The 18,992-nt window shown below is 38.1% G+C and overlaps 2 protein-coding genes across 2 annotated transcripts in view; both read left to right on the top strand.

Moving 5' to 3' along the window:
- Tm9sf3 (transmembrane 9 superfamily member 3) overlaps positions 1 to 13,294 on the top strand; it is a 65,055-nt gene extending 51,761 nt beyond the window's left edge. The window contains exons 11-15 of the mRNA XM_046450547.2: positions 394 to 462; positions 4,024 to 4,170; positions 4,694 to 4,777; positions 4,894 to 4,970; positions 9,192 to 13,294. Coding sequence (XP_046306503.1) covers positions 394 to 462; positions 4,024 to 4,170; positions 4,694 to 4,777; positions 4,894 to 4,970; positions 9,192 to 9,259 — 445 coding nt within the window. The 3' untranslated portion in view covers positions 9,260 to 13,294. The remainder of the gene's footprint in view (positions 1 to 393; positions 463 to 4,023; positions 4,171 to 4,693; positions 4,778 to 4,893; positions 4,971 to 9,191) is intronic.
- Positions 13,295 to 13,438: 144 nt separating this feature from the next.
- Tll2 (tolloid like 2) overlaps positions 13,439 to 18,992 on the top strand; it is a 126,071-nt gene continuing 120,517 nt past the window's right edge. Inside the window, exon 1 of the mRNA XM_046450269.2 lies at positions 13,439 to 17,872. Coding sequence (XP_046306225.2) covers positions 17,176 to 17,872 — 697 coding nt within the window. The 5' untranslated portion in view covers positions 13,439 to 17,175. The remainder of the gene's footprint in view (positions 17,873 to 18,992) is intronic.

Raw genomic sequence — 18,992 nt, 5'->3', positions numbered from 1 at the left:
GCCAAGGAGAAAGTGAATACGTGACAAAGCCACAGTTTAGGACCTTCCTTCAGATGGGAGATCTGAAGACTCTCTCCTTCCCTATGGCTCTCTGTGTAGGTGCCTATAGAGTCTTAGAAGTTATTGAAAAGAAGTAACAAAGTAGAAGTAAACACGTAGTCCTGGGGTTTTGCCAGTGCCAAAGATTTTGTTCCTTAAATACTACCTCAGGCTTTAATGTTGAAGGAAAATTAATTATAACCTATGGCTAATATGAAGTCTTACCTACGTATTTTGTGCCTCTTTGGAGTTTGGTTTTTCTTTTACTTTTTTTTTTTTTTTAAAGTATTAAACATCACCTCTCTATTATCAGGATCATATTAGAAGTTTACTGTTAATTTTAATATTTTCCAGGTTTATGGAGCCTGCAGTTATCGTTTGCCTGGGAGGAATTTTACCTTTTGGCTCTATCTTTATTGAAATGTAAGTTTGGCCATTTGCTTATATTTTGAGGGATTTGATTGTAATGAGAATTTAGTGGATAGGATAGGTATAGAATCTTTAGATGAGTTGGCATCTGTATTAGTCCACTTGTGTCACTATAATGAACTACCTGAGGCAGCTAATTTAGTTCCCAGTTTGTGAGGTTCAGAGTTCAAGATCAATCAGGTGAACTCATTGAATTGGCCCCTGATCTGGGCAGCAAATGATGATACATCATGATGTGTGTGGGAAGAGAAAAAAGGAGAGAGAGAGACTGTGTGTGTGTGTGTGTGTTTTTAAGAGCACACCCCCAGTAACCTAAAGACCTTCTCCCAAACCTAGGCCTCCATCTCCCACATCTTCCACCATCCTGGAGACTAAGACCTTTAATCACAATGGATCCTTAGGGGACACCCAGTCTACACCCATGCCATTGTAGCATCTAACAGTCTGTTAATTCTATGCCTTCCAGAAAGGGGTCTGCATAGGCTGTCTAAAGGTGTTTGCCCTGTTTTCAGATATTCAGGTGAAGTGCATACTTTTTGTTTTGTATTCTAGGCCTCTCTCACTTAACAGGAGAGCTAAAAATTCAAAGCATATATGCTAGAGAATGGTAGGCCTGCTTTTGATCACATGTATGATGGAAGGAATTTCTGATTTTTATTGTATTTTTGAATATTTTTGAAAATCCAAGGAACTAGATAAACTATTACCTATTAGTCTAGATCCTGAGATCATTTGATGTCACTCTGAGGTTTCTTCCCTACAGACCTCAGGAGTGCTGGGAAGGTAGTAGTATATGTGTTTGGGGATGAAGGTTTGTGCCCACTTATTATGCTTCATGTCTGCATCCTTCACCATTGCAAAATATAGGCCTTTATTTTCTCTGTGGCCCTGTATTCCTTGATGGCAACGTTCTGTTTATTTTAGGCAAGGTATTTCTTTGTATAGGACTTTCTCAAATACTACACTTGGCTCCAGCCCAATAAATTCCAGTCTAAGTACCCTTACAGGTTTTCAGATGCCACTGAGTACAGTAGAAGTTCCATAACAGACATGATTGGTTTGGTAGTGGTTAATTTAAAAGGTTGGTTTATGTAAGAGAAATATTTAAAAAGATAACATCTATAATATTTTAAAATAATTAAATGTACATCTATCCGTTGATTTTTTTTTTTAATATATAGAACCAAGATCTTACTTTGCTTATTGGTTGCAGTTTCAACCGTTTTTTTTTTTTCTATGACATTCATAATATAACTTCTGTGTTTTTGAGTCTTAAAGTAGAACAAGAACATAAAGAACCATCTGAAGCATTCTAGATTTGTCTATTTGTCTCACAGTCTTTTTTATTTTATTTATTTATTTTTGGGGGGGTAGATGGACGCAATACCTTTATTTCTATTTATTTATTTTTATGTGGTGCCGAGGATCGAACCCAGTGCCTCACCTGGGCTGGGCAAGCGCTCTGCCACTAAGCTACAACTCCAGCCCTGTCCTTAAGTCTTTTATAGCCATCTCACCTATACTTAATTTTATAGCTTTTTTAAAAAAAGTTCACCTTATTAAATCTTTCCAAAACATTCAACACACTTCATAGCAGCGACGCATCCTTTTTATAAATGCTCTAATGTTTATTGGTTCGTGTAACATTTAACTAAATTGTCTCTGTTAGTCAGTATTCTAACACTTGACAAATGCCTGAGATGAATCTACTTATAAGGAACCAAAGCTCATGGTTTCAGTCCATAGTTTCTTGCTCCCCTTGCTTGCCGAGGCAGCTCATCATAGTGGAAGCACGTGGCAGAAGAAACTTCTTTACCTCGTGGTAGCCAGGAAGCAGAAAGAGAGAAAGAGGACTGGGCTGGAGTTCCACTGTCCCCTTTAAGGGCATCCTTGGTGTAACCTAACTTCCTTCTACTAGGCCCCACTTTCTAAAAGTTTCATAGCACTACAGACTGGCCACTAAGTAATCAACACATGGTGTTTGGGGGATTTTTAAGTTCCATATCATAATATTGCTTAATGATACTATGAGTACAACTAAATAATACATATGGTTGTCAGCTACCAGCTGCGAGTACACTGAGCATTAGTTAGTACTTTAGAGGAAAACTAGAATGTGTGTCACTAACTTATGGTTTCATTGCACAAGTTTTAGGAACTACCTTTGTACTTCTAATCTGGTACTGCTTTGTGTTCTCACTCTGACTTGACCTCTGTGTTGTTCCTCTTCTGCCCTTGACACCATATTTTCTGGATAATGTCACTTTCTTCTTTCCTAGGTACTCTGTTCCATTAGATAGCTTCTCTGTTCTTTCTTTAAAGTTGCCTCTATTTTGAACACCCTCAAATTTATTCTCATAGCCAAGGGATCTTTTTAACCTATCAGTCTGTTTGTGTTGCTTCTTTGTTAAAAACTTTTCATTTTTATTGAGATGGGGTCCGAACTCTATAGCATGGCTTTCATAATATGAGCTGATCCTGTTCACTGACTTAGCTCTTGCCTCTTCATTTAAAGTTCTGGCTATACTGAATTCTTTTGAGTTTTTCAAAACACAGGGGATTCTTTTATTTATAAAGTCCTCTGCCTTTTCTGTTGTGTTCTTTTCTGTTTTCTTTTCCTGTGTCTAGATCATTCTGCTGGCTTTCCCCACTCCATGCATGCCCTATCCGGATCTTCTTACTGACTCCCACAGTGTGCACCCAACCAAAACTAGGAGATGCCCTCTTGTGTCCATTGGGGTACTGCGTATCACAGTGGGTAGTGATTGTCCTGTTCTGATGTTTTCCGATTAGCCAGGAAATGTCCCTGAGGGTAGAGATATTGTTTTCACAGTGCTATTTTTACAATATTTTTCCTACCTTCCTAGCTGATATGTGGTGTAGGGCTCTTGTAAATATTTGTTGCAAGAATGAATGACCATCAGATTAACCAACAAACAGAAGAGAAAAAAAAGAGGCCAAGCTAAAAGGCCCCGTTCTGATTTAGTGATGACTTGAGTAATAGATTTAGAGTAAAAAGTCTTTTTTTCTAATGAAAAATCTTTCTGTTTTCCCTTACTGTTGTCTGAAGACAGGGTAGATCTTCTTTGAATTTTCTCTTCCTAATCTTACATCATACTATTATTCTACCAAACTTATTTTACATACTACTATATTACTCTACCAAACTTATTTTTCTATTTGATAGGATGTTTATAAGATACCCTGGATAGTGTATCTACAGGCAAATGACAGAATGAAAGAATTGACTTCATTTTATAAGTACAGATTTTTCACTGTTTTCATTTGTTCTTTTCCACATTTAACTCCTTTAAGCTTCTAGTTTATTCAGTTTGCTTAGAGATGAATACCTTATTGAAGAATCTTGAAAAACTATAAAAAATATTTTTAAGATAATTTTCAAAAATTTGATAAGAAAGGGTAAGGGAGACTGTTGGAAGTTACTAAAAGAAAGATATTGATATAAGTGAGGTGAAAATGAGAACTAAGATGTGAGAGCAGAGTTAGCTTCAAGAATGAAGACTAGAAACCTGTGTCTATATTGCATTTTCTTAGGTATTTCATCTTCACGTCTTTCTGGGCATATAAGATCTATTATGTCTATGGCTTCATGATGCTGGTGCTGGTCATCCTGTGCATTGTGACCGTCTGTGTGACCATTGTGTGCACATACTTCTTGCTAAATGCAGAGGATTATAGGTGGTAAGTACTTGTGAGCAGAAACCCTTAGGTTCATAATATTTTATGATGAGTTTGCCTGTGAAGTGTATCAAACAGAGGAAAAGATCTGGATAAAAATATTGTTACTTAAGATAGCATAGAGATTTTTCTTTTTTTTTTTTTGGTTATAAAAATAAGGAAGATTTTAGAGGAAAAATAATATCAATCAGATTTTTTTGTGCTAATGTTAGAGAGGAAATATTTTTGTAAAGTGCTTAATGTGGAAGGGTTTTATGAGGAAGCATCTTTTCATTTTAAGCAGGAATAGCATTAAGTCTGAAAAAGGAAATTTTTTTATATTTCATGTCACTTACAATAGGGAAAGTGAGAAAATTCATGATCTCCCCTAATTTTTAGGCTCTCTTCTTATTGACTTTAAGCACTATGTACAAACATTTGTTTTTTTAACATATAGAATTTTAAAGGATTTTTTTAAATAAAATTCTTTGCTTTAAAATTCTTTTTAGTGCCGTTCATTTAAAAGTGTTCTCTCTTCTTTTTCCAGGCAATGGACAAGTTTTCTCTCTGCTGCATCAACTGCAATCTATGTTTACATGTATTCCTTTTACTACTATTTTTTCAAAACAAAGTAAGTGGAGACATTTTCTTATTTTTTCTTTTCAGTTAGAAAACTAAGGAATAAGACCTTATGTCGAAAGCAAAAAAATATGTATACTATATGTAGTTATTTTTGTTTTATTGCAGGATGTATGGCTTATTTCAAACATCATTTTACTTTGGATATATGGCGGTATTTAGCACAGCCTTGGGGATAATGTGTGGTAAGTTCTGAAATTCTTGGAACATTATGAGTAAAAGTTTAAGTGTTCAAAATTAGAAAAAATAGTAATTAGAAATTAAGAAAGTATTCTGTTGCTTTATCAGGACACCAAAATAAATGACCTTCAGTTCTTTTTACTCTTCCTCCAAACCTATTTTATCACCTTAATTTCTATTTTCATAGAAATTTTTAATAATTCCATACCACAATTAGTTTTTTATTCATGTTAAGAATTGGAATTTTTAAAGTTTTGGTTCGTTGGAAAAAATCATGTGTAGGCAGGTTAAGGTGTTGCCCAGATGATTTCTGTTTGGAAGATCCTCAGACTGTAGATAAGAGGTACCAGTGTGTCGAAGGCAGCATGGTTTACTGACCGTGACAACATGGTTGTCTGCAGACTGGGCTTCACTTCTGACTGTGCCACATGTATGCTCTGCACCTTTATCTGGTGCTCCCTAGCTCTCCAAGCCTCTATAAAATGAGAATAATGCTACTTGTTTCATGGGTCTTATCACAGTCTTCTACCAAAAGGAAGAATAGTTGTCACTACATGATACAGTCCCTATCAAGTGTGAAATACCTAGAAAATAAAGAACTTTTGGAAGCAGCATGTTGAATGGAAAGGGCATGAACTTTCCAAAAGTCCAAAAGGCCTAAATGAGTTTCCATGCTGCTGCTCACCTTTTTTGTGGTCTTGGAAATTACATTGACCTACGACCCCTTCTCATCTGTAAAATGAACATATCTTTCAGAGTGGTTGAGAGGAATAGTGTCATGTGCAGGCAGCATCAGAGGTAGTGCCTGGACTGTTACTATAAGAGAGAGCTGGTTTCACAGGAGAGACATGGTGAGGAAGGGGAAAAGCTGAGCTGAGGCTTCTGGGGTCAGTCAGCCCTGAGTATGAATCCTGTTATCCCTACTTAACAGCTGTGCTTTTTAACTGTTCTTCCTCACCTTTCCTCATTTACAAAATTTACAAAATAGAAATAAAACCTACCTCTTTGAGTTGTCAGAGAATTCAGTAACTGAGTATGGGTGGTAAGTAGAGTTCTTACCTAGCAGATGAGAGGCCCTGGATTTGACCCCCAGATCTGGGGGGAAGAAAGCACCCCCCCCAAAAAAAAAAAAAAAAAAACTAGATGATGTCACGTACAAGCATCTTAATATCCTCAGGCAGTTAGATGATTCCTTTAGTGTTATTGGCTATCCTTTCTTCAGAATATTGCTCATTGGACTCCTCTTTATTTGAGCTCTTTCTTGATTGTCATCAGCATTCAAGGAGGTATAGAATTAGGTGATTCTGAAGTGTGTGAAAGTTTTTTTGGCCTTGACTTTTTCTATATGTGATCGTTGGAAGACCTAGAGAAGTATTAGCTTGTCATTTACAAAGAAAATGGAATAAATCTAGCTAAAATTTTTTTTTAGTGCTTTTCCCAGTGAAATTTCATCTTGCTTCCTAGAAATCTTGGCAGTTCCCTGCCACTTTGGCAGTGTACCAGTGTTCATTCTTGAATGGGTTTTGTATGCCTTTGGAGCTAGGTGAGGGGGTAGAGATTACTATTCAGACTGGAACTGATCATCATCATACAAAAATTATGCATACCCATCAATTTATGTTGCTGTAATGTTTAATTCAGTAATTAAAAGAAAGCTATGTGTTTATTAAAATGTAGAAAAAAGAAACGACTACATCAAGTTGTTATTTGTTTAGATTGTTATAGTTTGTATATAATGAGCATAGCATTTCTATTTTAAGGAAATTAAAAGTGCATCTCTCTTATTCCTAAGACATTTGCTTTTCTAGAGGGCATATTCAACATCCTTTATAATAACGTTTTATAAAGTTATACTTTTATGAGTTTATTCTTGAGATACTCGTAAAATTAGGAAAAATGATTCTCTAGGTCTATAATATTTTGATTTTAAGCATATCTGTTCAAAAGGGAACAATATTTTGTACATCTAGAAAATTAGATTTGGTTATTGAATTTGTGTTTTATTTTTCCAGTGAAGTTTTTTTGATGGTAATTAAAATTTTATAGATATTTTTATGTTCTAAGAATCCAGGTTTATTTTTATAAAATTGAATGATTTTTATCTTACATTAAGAATTTTATTAGAACTTTTTAAATGCATTATCAGTATTTTGAAGTGTAATATCATTATTTCATATTATAAAAGAAATATCTGTCATTGCAAAAATATAGGTTTATATTGTCATTTTGGTGGACTTTTTGCATTTTTAATATTTCATTATAAGAAAATTTTCAAACATACAGAAAGAGGGACAATAATGTATACAATGAGACCCCATGTACCCAATACCCAATATCAGTAATTATTGTCTCATGGCCAATCCAGTTTTATTTATATCCTCATTGCACTCCTTTTATTCTGATATTGATCTCAGGTTTTATGTCATTTTAGCTGTAAATATTTCAATGTATCTATCTCTCTAAGCATAATTTTTTTCTTTTAAATGAACCTTTATTTTATTTATTTATTAAGACCTTTATTTATTTATTTTTATGTGGTGTTGAGGATCGAACTCAGTGCCTTGTGCATGCAAAGCAAGCACTCTACCAACTGAGCTATATCCCCAGCCCTCTAAGCATTATTTCTTAATATGACAAAATATTCAGTGAGTATTCAAATTTACCCAGCCTGTCCCCACTTGCTTTTTAGTGCAGTTTGTTTGCATAATAAGCCAATTAAGTCTCATCCATTGCTTGGTTTAAATGTCTCTTGGTGAGCTGGGGATATAGCTTAGTTGGTAGAGTGCTTGCCTCACATGCACAAGACCCTGGGTTCAATCCCCAGCAACATACACACACACACCCACACACACACACAAAATACACAAATGTCTCTCGGCTCTTCTGATTATATATGGTCCTTTTCTTTTCTCTTGCTGTTTATTTTCAAAGTATTTATTTATTTAAGTTTTCCATATTCTGGTTATATCCCTGCTGATTGTATCTGTGAGGTGTCATTTAATGTTTTACCATGAGTGTCCCCCAACCCATAATTCCTATTAAGTACTAGTTAGAGCTTTAACCATTATAATCCCCAGTACTCGTTCAAGAATACTTAACAGCTTAACAGGTGGTTTGTAAACTTTCATTACATCGTGTATGTCGTGTCTGGGCCTCTCTGTATGTGAGGTTAGCAGCCATTGACAAATATTGCCTACCTGAAATAATTAATTAGTGGTCATAATAATCTAATTCTGTTGTTACTTTTGTATTTATTAGGTGGGATACTCCTATATGGAGAGCCTGCCTTCATCAGCCATTTGGTTACCTTGAGGGTACAGTTCATGTATAGGAGATGCAGGGTAGATACATGTTTGTTTCTTTGCTTTCATTCACCAGTTGGGTGAATAAAAGATGGTTCAAAAGTGACCAATTAGGCACATGTGTGTGTACCATTTTTAACTCATGGACAGTTTACCTTAAAACTAAGAAAACTGAGCTAGGTAGTGAATTCCTAAATCTAGTAGAGAATTTTCTCTGACACTTATTCTAAAGAATCCCAAGTATTTGTAGTAAGGAACTATCCAATTTGTTCATTCGTTCAACAAATACTTATTGAGTACTTTTTCATGTACCAGTCACTACTTTAGACGTGGGAGGTAGATACTTTATTAATAAAATGACAGATATCACTGCTTTCAAAACTGCTGATTTACTTACCTATATCTCTTGTCCATTTCTTCAAATATATTATCCTTTCTACCACAGACACACAGCTTCTAACTTAAGAAGATGTCAGAAAGTACCTTTTCTCTAGAGCTATAGAAGCCACTGGGCCAGGGTTCTATGTTCCTCTTCACTTCTTACTTTTTTTTTTTTTTTAATGTTTTGTTTTAGTTGGACATAATACCTTTATTTTATTTTTATGTGGTGCTGAGGATGGAACCCAGCACTTGCTAGGCGAACATTCTACCGCTGAGCCACAACCCCTAGGTTCCCCCCACTCTCGTGATGTATCAGTTTCATAGTTACTGATTATACAAGTAATAATTGCTATTTGATCAAAAAAATTACATTAGTTCAGACTTGGTATCTGATGGTAACAGATACTTTGCAAAGCAAATGATATATAGTTCAGTAAGTTCAAAGAGAATGCTAATGTAAAGACATTATCTTAGAATAATGTTTGTGTAAATAATGGATACTGCTCTATGTTTGTTTTAAAACATCTTATTTTATTTTTGCAGGAGCAATTGGTTACATGGGAACAAGTGCCTTTGTCCGAAAAATCTATACTAATGTGAAAATTGACTAGAGACCCAAGAAAACCTGGAACTTCGGATCAATTTCTCTTTCATAGGGGTGGAACTTGCACAGCAAAAAAAGCGCAAGAAGAGATTTGGGCTTAACACTGGGTACTTTGTGGGTCTCTTTCGTGGATGGCTTAAAGTAACATCTATTTCCATTGATCCTAGGTTCGTACTGACTGCTTTCTCCAACTGTTCACAGCAAATGCTTGGATTTTATGCAGTAGGCATTACTACAGTACATGGCTAATCTTCCCAAAAACTAGCTCATTAAAGATGAAATAGACCAGCTCTCTTCAGTGAAGAGGACAAATAGTTTATTTAAAGCATTTGTTCCAATAAAATAAGTAGAGGGAAACTTGGATGCTAAAATTACATGAGTAGAAATCTTCCTGGCACTTAGTGTTTCTACATTATTGAAAAATGATGTTCCAGAAAGATTACTTTTTTTTTCTCTTATTTTTACTGCCATCGTTGACCTATTGTGGGACATTTTTATATATTGAATCTGGGTTCTTTTTTGACCTGTTATAGGTTTTTTTCTCCTCCAGTTCAACTGCATCCTTTTTTTTTTTTTAAAAAAAAGAGAATTAAAAAATATTAAATTCTGCATGTAATATATCTGCTGTCATCTTAGTTGGACCAGCTTCCCATTTATTTATCTTAAAATTTTCCAGTTATATCTTAATTCCATCCAAAGAAGATACAGTCTGAAGATAGAGGTGTACTCTCTACAATGCAATTTACTGTACAGTTAGAAAGCCAAGTGTTAAATGGAGAAGATAAGTTGTTTTTATTAAACATTTTGAGATTTAGATAAACTACATTTTAACTGAATGTCTAAAGTGATTATCTTTTTCCCCCAAGGTTAGTCTTAAAATCTTTTTTTGAGTTTGAATGAAGGCTTTACATAAGAAATTATTAAAAGCAAGGGGGGTGGGTAATAAATGTACATAACATTAAATAATGTAACGTAGGTGTAGATTCCCAGATGCGTTTGGATGTACAGATGGACTATGGAGTACTTTTTTCTGATGATGATTGGTGTAGAAATGTGTGAATTTGGGTGGCTTTTTACATCTTGCCTACCATTGCATGAAACATTGGGGTTTCTTCAAAATGTGTGTGTCATACTTCTTTTGGGAGGGGTGTTGTTTTCTTCTGTTTCTTTTCTGAGACTCCTACAGGAGCTAAATTTGTAATTTAGAAACATTTAATTTTGTTAATCCTGTCTGGGACACTTAAGTAACATCTAAAGCATTACTGCTTTAGAATGTTCAAATAAAATTTCCTGACCAAATTGTTTTGTGGAAATAGATGTGTTTGCAATTTGAAAGATAACTGTTCAAAAGGCAATATTACTTAATGCCAGTTATTTTTTAATAGATTATAAAATATGCCTTTCTAATACAGAGGACTCTCACTTCAAAATCCCCAAACTGTCGTACATCTAGATTATCCAGTATAGTCACAAAGTGAATGACAAACCTTTTGAATGAAACTATGGTGCAAAATCTGTTAGGTTGGTATACCCTGTAAAGTTGGGTGGGGTATAAGTGGTTAGCAAATATAGGTTACAGTTTTCTAAGAGATCTTAATTTTGATTACATTTTTCCCAGAACTATCCATAATGTAAAGTTTTCCTAGAACCACTGAGTTTCTAGTTTAATGGTTTGCTATGCAAATGACCACCTAAAACAATACTGTATATTGGTATTTTTAGAAAGTCTCAAATCAATTGTATTAAACCTTAATGTGAAAATCATGTCAATAATAATTACATTAGATGTTTTCATTACAAAAATATATTTCTATAAAGTAATGGACTCCATATCCTATGTTGTGGCATATAAGACCTATGAAGAGTGAATTTTTCACCTCAAGTGTGGTTGATATAAACAAACAGAAACTGTAGGTAGAACTTCTTTTTCAAGACAGAATGTGATATTAAATGTAATCTACTGGTTCTTCCACTTTGTCTTCTCACCTGCCTTTATGATCTTGTAAGAAAAGAAACTAAAAGGCAATATTTAATTGCTTATATTGTGTAATTTTTTAACATGTTAGAGCACTTTTAGTATAAGAACATAGGCTATCTGATGGAGTATAAACTGAGTGGCAAACTTGTCTTAATCAAAATGCAGTTTATTTTTGTGATATGATTCTTGCAGGTAAGATATAAGGTTGAGAATATGTTTAGCTGCTTTCATTTGCACCAACTCTACTAAGTTGAGCTGTATTTGACATTCTTTGGAATCTGAAAAGTGATTTTCTAGTTTCCAAATACATTAAGAACATCAACATTAACATAAATCACTTTGAAAAGTCCTTTAGGAAAAAGGCTCATTGGTTTGTTGCTTCATAGAGAGGTAAATATATATGTGAGTCTTGAAAAAGATAGTTTACAAATGGTTTAGCTCCCTAACACTCATCAGTTGTAGAATAGTAAAGTAGAATATTATTTAAGTTAATTGAAAGGTGGGGTTTTTCTACACTCCATCAATGCTGCATATGTCTTCAATTTGCTAATGTTGGCTCAACTGACACTTTGGACACTATCAAAAACTAAGGATAAACTTTCTCTGTCTTTAAGCATGCTTCTCCTGAAATTTAACTACATTAGTAGTTTACATTGCTTCATATATCTGCTCATCCAAGGGTAGGATAAAGTAGAACTGTAACAAAAGGAAGGTGGTAAAGTTTTCTTCAGTATGTACCATGTTGGGTTCTTAGATGGTACTGGGTTTGCCCATAAATCAAATCCCATACTCTTAAAATTAATTTATTGTGGTGGTGTCTGAACCTAGTGAATGGTATACTTGGGTATTTTCCTCTGAAAGTGGATAGACCTCTTTATAAAGGTGGTTGCTGCAAATTCCAGTTCTTCCAAAAGCCACTTTTAGGGTTTATTCACAAATTATATTCATTTTGATATAGCTTTTGTTTCCCAAATGTTTACCAACCACCATATGCCAAATGTCTTGCAAATAAATATTATTTTAAAGTGTCCTCAATTTTTACAAATGTAAAAAGATACAGCATATTAATGTAACTTGTTCAGGAAAAGCTACATACTGAAGGGCTTCTGTATATGAATTCTAAGGGGGAAAGGCCTGTTTGTAAAAATCTATACACCGCAGTTCCATCTGGGTTTTAAGTTTAGATTTCAGTGTGTCTTAGTGCTTCATTCTATTGGTTTATTGGAACATACAATAAGTAGGAGTAGTGCTGTATAAAAACAAATATTCATTAATATTTTATAAAAGATCTTCATTAAAGTTCTATAATTATGAAGCTATGTTTTAATAATCAAGAGTTAATCAGAGAAGTGGAAATTTAGGAAGATTGTTTGAAAATGTGTACAGAAATAGACTAGATTTGCAGATAGAGTAGATCAGAGTTAACATTATACCTGCAGAAATTTTGTAAGATTTAAATTCAGTCTGAGTAATAAGTCTAGTTCTCTCCTTTGAGCATTCCCTAAAAGGTATCTGATTTGACATTCTTAGAGCTGCAGATAGAAATATACAAAGACAAAAATAAAATTAAGTTCTCATTCACTGTTAGAAAATGGCAACAAGAAACTTGTGAAACTGACTTATAATGAAGTATTGGTGAACTAGGCTCGTAGTAACTGACCAACTAAGCATAGTTTGTGTTTACCCTAGTTCTTCAGTTTAGGTTATTTGAGAGTTATAAAGGTTATTAAGAGCTTAAGGCAAGGAAGAAAACATGGAATTCTGTTGGAAGGACAACAGAGCATTCTTGGAAAAGCAATCTCACTTGGGCTTTTCATCTGTGTTAAACTGGAACCTATAAATCCCCACAGAGCATGGACAATCGACAGAGTTGGAAGGAAACAATTTTTGCCCGATGATCACTTCCATTTTGTATACACCCTTGGTTTGTGTAGGCCATATTCTAGCTGGCTTTTCAGTCATAAAAATCCAGTATATAATGTATCAGATACAATTGAGGTTCTAATCTAGTCTGTTAATTTATCTGAAGTTGGATTTTTAAAAAGTAATAAAAAGTTAAATGTACTTCCCTTGGATGCTTTGTTTCTTTCCTTTTTGAAACAGGTGAACCAAGTGTAAGGGATCACCAACTAAATTGGCACACATATTAAGAGATTACTGATAGCTTTCCGCAGTTAAATAGAGCAGGAGTCAGAAACTGTTGAGAGCCAGGTAGTAAATAATTTAGTTATTAAAGGTCCTGCGGCCTGTCACAAGTATTCTGTCACAAAGCATCTATCACAGGTAGTACATACATAAACCAGCACTACTGTATTCCATTGAATGTACAAAAGAAACACTCTGGCCATAGTTTGCTGGCCCATGAAATAAAGATTTAAAATTTAGGGTGTGGGTTTTTTTCCCCAAGATTTATATTTTGGAAAAAAAAAAAAGTCAATGTACTGAAAAGTTGGAAGAATAGTTTTGTTCCTTTAAAAAGATGATCTTTTTTTCCTTCTATTACTATTTCCTTTGACTATAAGCTTTGGATCCTGTACTCAAGCCCCTCACCCCTGTCCTGATTTTGTCCCTCTCCTGATTGATAACACACTGCCTTTTGTCTACTACTTTTTACTTCTTCAAAGACGTTTCATGTGTATCCTTAACCATCTAGGAAGCTGGAAGGGTACATTAGAGTCTAAGTCGCCTAAAGAGGCTCTTATTTTTAGTCCAAAAATAATCAAGATCAAGGTCCTGTTGTCTTGGTGATTGTAACAGTAAAATGGAGGTGTCAGCTTCCCAGCCTAAAGCAATGGATAATTCCTGGAAAGTCACATTGAATATTAGTGTCCCTGCAAATAGAAGGGATTATTTGTAATGTGCTAAGGTCTATTTTTACTTTTTTCTTTTCATATTTTTAACTAGTTTTCAAGATCTTTATTAACTTATTTCGTTCTTTTCTCCCTCTAATTTTATTAGCTGCCTTTATGTTCGGCAATTTCTGTTAGCCAGATTATTAGTACAAACTTGGATTACTTCTGATTTTTAATGAACATTATGTCTGGTTGGAAGACTAAAGGTAGAGGGATCTACTATGCAGTCAACTTCTCCATTTCAAAATTTAAGTTGTTAAGTCTATGATATAACATTAGAAAAGGAGGAAATAGACCTACACTGGGACCCATGGAGTCAACAAATCTAAAAATGTATTTAAAGTCATTTGATTGTTTTAAATGATTTTCCTTTTCAAAGTCTGCATACTTTATGGTGAAAGGAGTTTCAAATGAAAACAAATGGAGGTAGTTGTAGGGAGAAGTTAAGTCATTTTAACTGGCCAGTGTTAACTCCATATAATAACAATCTAAGTCACTGAGGTTACTTGACTTGATTCTGAAGGTTGTTGAAGGAAGGTGAAGGTCTAGAGAGTGAGACATGGAAGGTGACTCCTAGCTGGATTTGGTCAGAGAGGTGTGCTACATACAGTTAGAGACCAGTAGGGTAGGGCAACCCTGTTGAATAGGCAAGGACTGTGGATGTAATAGTTGCTATATTCAATGCTGGATGTAGGGTCTGTGGCTATCAATCTTTCCCAGGCAGAGACTTGGAGATATGAGATGGCAGGACCCCATTAGGATGACTAGGTGTTTACAGGGGCAAGAGCATTGTGGGAGATGGCAGGAGCCAGTGCTGGGAAGGTAAGAGAAAGGCCTGAAGGTGAATTCAGGGCCTGGTTTGTTACCTCCAGCAAGGACAAAGGTTTTGAAGAGCTACAAAGGGTCTTAAGTACTTGCTAAAAATATTAACAATTATTTTAATTGCCTTCTGTAAAGAGCATAGCTCCTTTTCAGTGGTCAGCAGTGTAAAGGAAGAAATGAGCTGGTAGGGGAAAGTGCCCACTTCATTGTGGAAATTCTACCCTCTATGCTGAAGGAGATTTTGATATATAGTGATCTGGAAAGGTAAAATGATAAGTGGCCAAGATGATATAACTACAGAGGATCAATTCAGTTGTCTGGAAGGGGTCTGAGAGCACTGAAATGAACCTAGTTACTTTGGGCATAGGGGTACAGATGGAAGAAGCTGGCAGGGTAAGACATCTCACCAAGCAACGAAAATCCACTTGCAGGTTTTCTACTGGACCTGGAGGTAATGGGGAGGAAACTCTCACATAATTAGGAATGTAAAATGGAACTAAATTGATCAGCTTTAGGTCATAGAGCCTTTTATTTTAAATTTACTCAGGTTTTTTTTTTTTCATGGGATTTAAATTAAAAATGTATTTTTAAAATTATTCAAACCCAGAATTTATTGTAAAAATGATGAGTGAAATCAGGAGCTGTAGAATTGAAAATATTGACCCTCCCTGTTATTCCTAACAATATAAATATTTTATTGCTGTTTATTGATAGAGCAAAGTAGCATCTAAACATGCCTTCTGACATAAAACTGTACAGTTTGCTCATCCAGGAGCACCAGCCTTCAAAATATTTGGACAAAAGGTGTTGATGAGAAGATCTGGTAGCTCCTCACTAGGTGGGTTGCAGAGGCAATAAAAGCTCACAACCTCAGTGCATCACAAGAGGTGGTCTCTCATCTATTTTCCTCTATTTAGAGGAATTCCCTGCTAATGAGGAAGCCAGTTGGCTGTTTGCCTAGTGCCATCTGGAGACCTGCAAGTGTCACAGAAGTTTGTTAGGCCTTTTAGATGTTGACTTTGTGGACTTGTCTACTGACAGGTGGTGACCTTCACTGGGGTGAACTCAGAGAACTATGGCGTTGGGTTTGACTCCTTTCAGCATTCAAGCAGAAATGCTGTTCAGTTGCCTCCCACACCTATTGCCTATTTAGTGGCCACTTGGCCTTCCCTGCCATTTGGTGGCATTGCCCCTCCCCCCTCTGCATTCCCTCCTCCCACCTGCCAGTTTCTAAACAGATCTTGCCCAATCTGGCTCCATTCTATGTGTACCCATTTGAAAAGAACTTGGGTAACAGGCAGAGATAGAGGAGGCTCTGCATTTCTTTGAAGATTCAGGACAAAATAATCCTACAGTACCTTCCAGTGGTTATGCTTTTACCTTTTCCTGGTTTGAAGGAATTATCTAGTTAATAGGTGAGAAAACATAAGAAATTGAGAATCTGGTGTAAAGCCCAGCTCAGTGTCTCATGTGAACTATTTTGTCATTAGTGGTTGTAAAACCATATGGAAACTCCAAAGAAAAGTTCAGTCTAATTTTCTGCTTTCAGTCTGAATTCAAGAAGATTCTACTGGTGTGTTGATAAAAGCCTCTGCGTGTACACATTGCTGTGTTATACTTAAGGCAATTCTGCTTGCATAAAAAGATTTTTGAAAAGCAAATGATAATGTCTCTAAATCAAGATGGCTCAGTTCTGACAATTTTTACACATAAGGTACAACATTCAAAACATAGGTTTCAATTTTTTTTTTTATTGTGCTCCTAAGCTATCTGGGCATATGTTTTTCATTGGGGGAAAAAATTCCAGAAATTGATCATTTTTATTCCACTAAATTAATGGTGAGGAACTAATTTGATAAAACATGTCTGTAATTCAACACAAAAAGCACATTCATTTGTTCTTTTTGCCTGTAGGAAACATCTTAAGACTATTTTACTAAAGGATAGGGTCACCTAGAGGGGAAATCTGTCGTCTTAAATCGTTCTTCTTTACACGTCATCAGCCAATACATGAGCTTGGGTGGGTGCTGCAACAACTGGAGGAGGGGATGTTGAGAGAGCTCAGAGAATCCTTGCTTTTTCCTGCGGTGAGAGGGACTTTATCTCTTCAGAGAAGCGATGGTCTGAAAACACACTGCGAGTTGGTAGAGACGCGAACCGCTCAAATAGGGCTGCTGGCCGTGTTCCTGCCTTCGTCCACGTGTGCCTCGGGGAGTTGTAAAGTGAGTTTTGAGAATAAGGCGGGAAGCCCAGGTTTGATATCCTGGAGCTATGTTCCCGAGGGCCGAAGGCCAAGGTGGCATCCGACCAAGGGCGCCTTCCACTGGGTGGGCGCGCCGCTGGTCCCCGGCCCTTGCCTTCAGCATCTTCACCTTGCTCCCCTTCCTCCGAAGTTGCGGAGGTGCCGGGAAGAGGAGGGGCCTCGTCTCGGGCGCCCGAGTGATTGGTTGTCCGGGGTCCTTGGCGAGGGCTCTGTGGTCCAGCCCTGGTGGAGAGGGGCGGAGCGGCCACTGCTCCAACCACCGCCGCCACCGCTACAGTCGCAGCCGCCGCAGCCCCGGCCGCTGGGGAAGTCACTCCGAGCGGCTGCTTTCCGGGTGCCCCGACACGGACAGGGAGCGCCGCGCTCAGCTCGTTTTGCGCCAGAGCCATGCCCCGCAGCCGCGTGTAACCGCCGAGCTTCGACCGCCGCGAGCCCACCTCGTGCACCGTCCCTCGCCCGAGCCGAGCTTTCTGTGCACGCAACTCCCTCGGCCCCCGCCGCCCCGCAGAACCATGCTCCGGGCGACTGCCTTTGGGGCCCCGGTGTCACTGCTGCTGCCGCCCCTGCTGCTGCTGCTGTTGCCGCTGCCCCGCGGCACTGGGGGGCTGGAGGAGCGCTTGGACGTCGCCTCGGACTATTCGGCTCTGGAAGGCGAGGAGGGCGCGGAGCAGCAGCTGGAGCATTACCACGACCCGTGCAAAGCCGGTAGGTGCCGTCGCCTCCGGGGAAGTCCGGCAGAAGTTTGCCTTTGAAATGCAAATGAGTGGTGGGCAAGCCTGCGCTGCAGTCTGTGGGGCTGGTCTCCCCTCCCCTCCCTGGAGATGCCCCGGGTTCCCCGGGAAAACAATGCTTACTAGGAGCTGCTTAAACACCCCTCTGAGCCCTGGACGTTCCGGCAGGTTTGCTGCGCTCACCGGGTGGTGGCCGCAGGGACGTTCCCAAAGCGAATCGGGTTGAGTACCCGAGGCCGAGAGGGCGCTGAGGGTCCGAGGCTGCCTGTCAGCCGAGGGTTCAGCACCAGCCGCCGCCGGACGCTTTGGGCTGTAGCAGAGCAACCGGCTGGGCGCGGCGCTCCGGGGCTCAGATGGAGTTGCTGGCTCTAGCTTCACAGCATTTGTAAGTTTTGCTCAAAGTTTCCCAAGATCTGTAGGTACTCTTGGGAAGAAATTTTAAGAAGAAAGAGAAAAGCTTCACGGTCTGTAGAAGGAAGGGTCGCCTAGGAAGAATGCGCAGGACTTGAATTGCGGCAACTTCCCGGTAGTCCCCTCACCATCGTCCCGGCCCGGAGTTGCCCTGGGCGTGCGGAGATGGAAACCAGCAGGTGCTCTAATCCCGCCAGGAAGCGGCGCCCTGGACGCACGGCTTCTGCTTCCCGCTAACTACCATCTAGCTGGGGGTTCTCTGGGTAGTGGCTTCTGAGCAGGAATCCTTGAGTTGTCAGCCCCAGAAGGACCCAAGCGCAGGTTCCAAAGATAGCTGAAGGGGCAGTTCCCAGCCAGGCCAGGGGGTTGCTCTCCTCCCGGGGAGGTGCTGGGCTCAGAGGACCCCACTCCTGCTCTGTGGCCAGGGGCCCGTGGGTAGTGGTGTTTATCTCTGAGCATTGTCTAGCCAGTGTCACTTAGCGGCCAGCTGAGAGGAGCAGAAAGAGGTAAGCCCTCACCCTCAGAAGGCTGGTTGTGTCTTCCAGGTCTGTGCCAGTGTCATGGTCCAGAGCTGCATTCTCTCCTTCCTCTTTCAGCCTCGTTTCCTCATCTCTAAATTGGGGAACAAATAGGAAGGCTCAGATGATTTATGGAAAAATTCTTTTCCAATGGAATGACGATGA

Source organism: Marmota monax, unplaced genomic scaffold (assembly GCF_021218885.2).
Source record: "Marmota monax isolate L192 unplaced genomic scaffold, Marmota_monax_Labrador192_F-V1.1 WCK01_AAM20220418_F8-fsc00004, whole genome shotgun sequence".
Taxonomy (NCBI): Eukaryota; Metazoa; Chordata; class Mammalia; order Rodentia; family Sciuridae; genus Marmota; species Marmota monax.
Note: the sequence above shows the minus strand (reverse complement) of the source record. Positions and strands in the feature narration are given on the sequence as shown.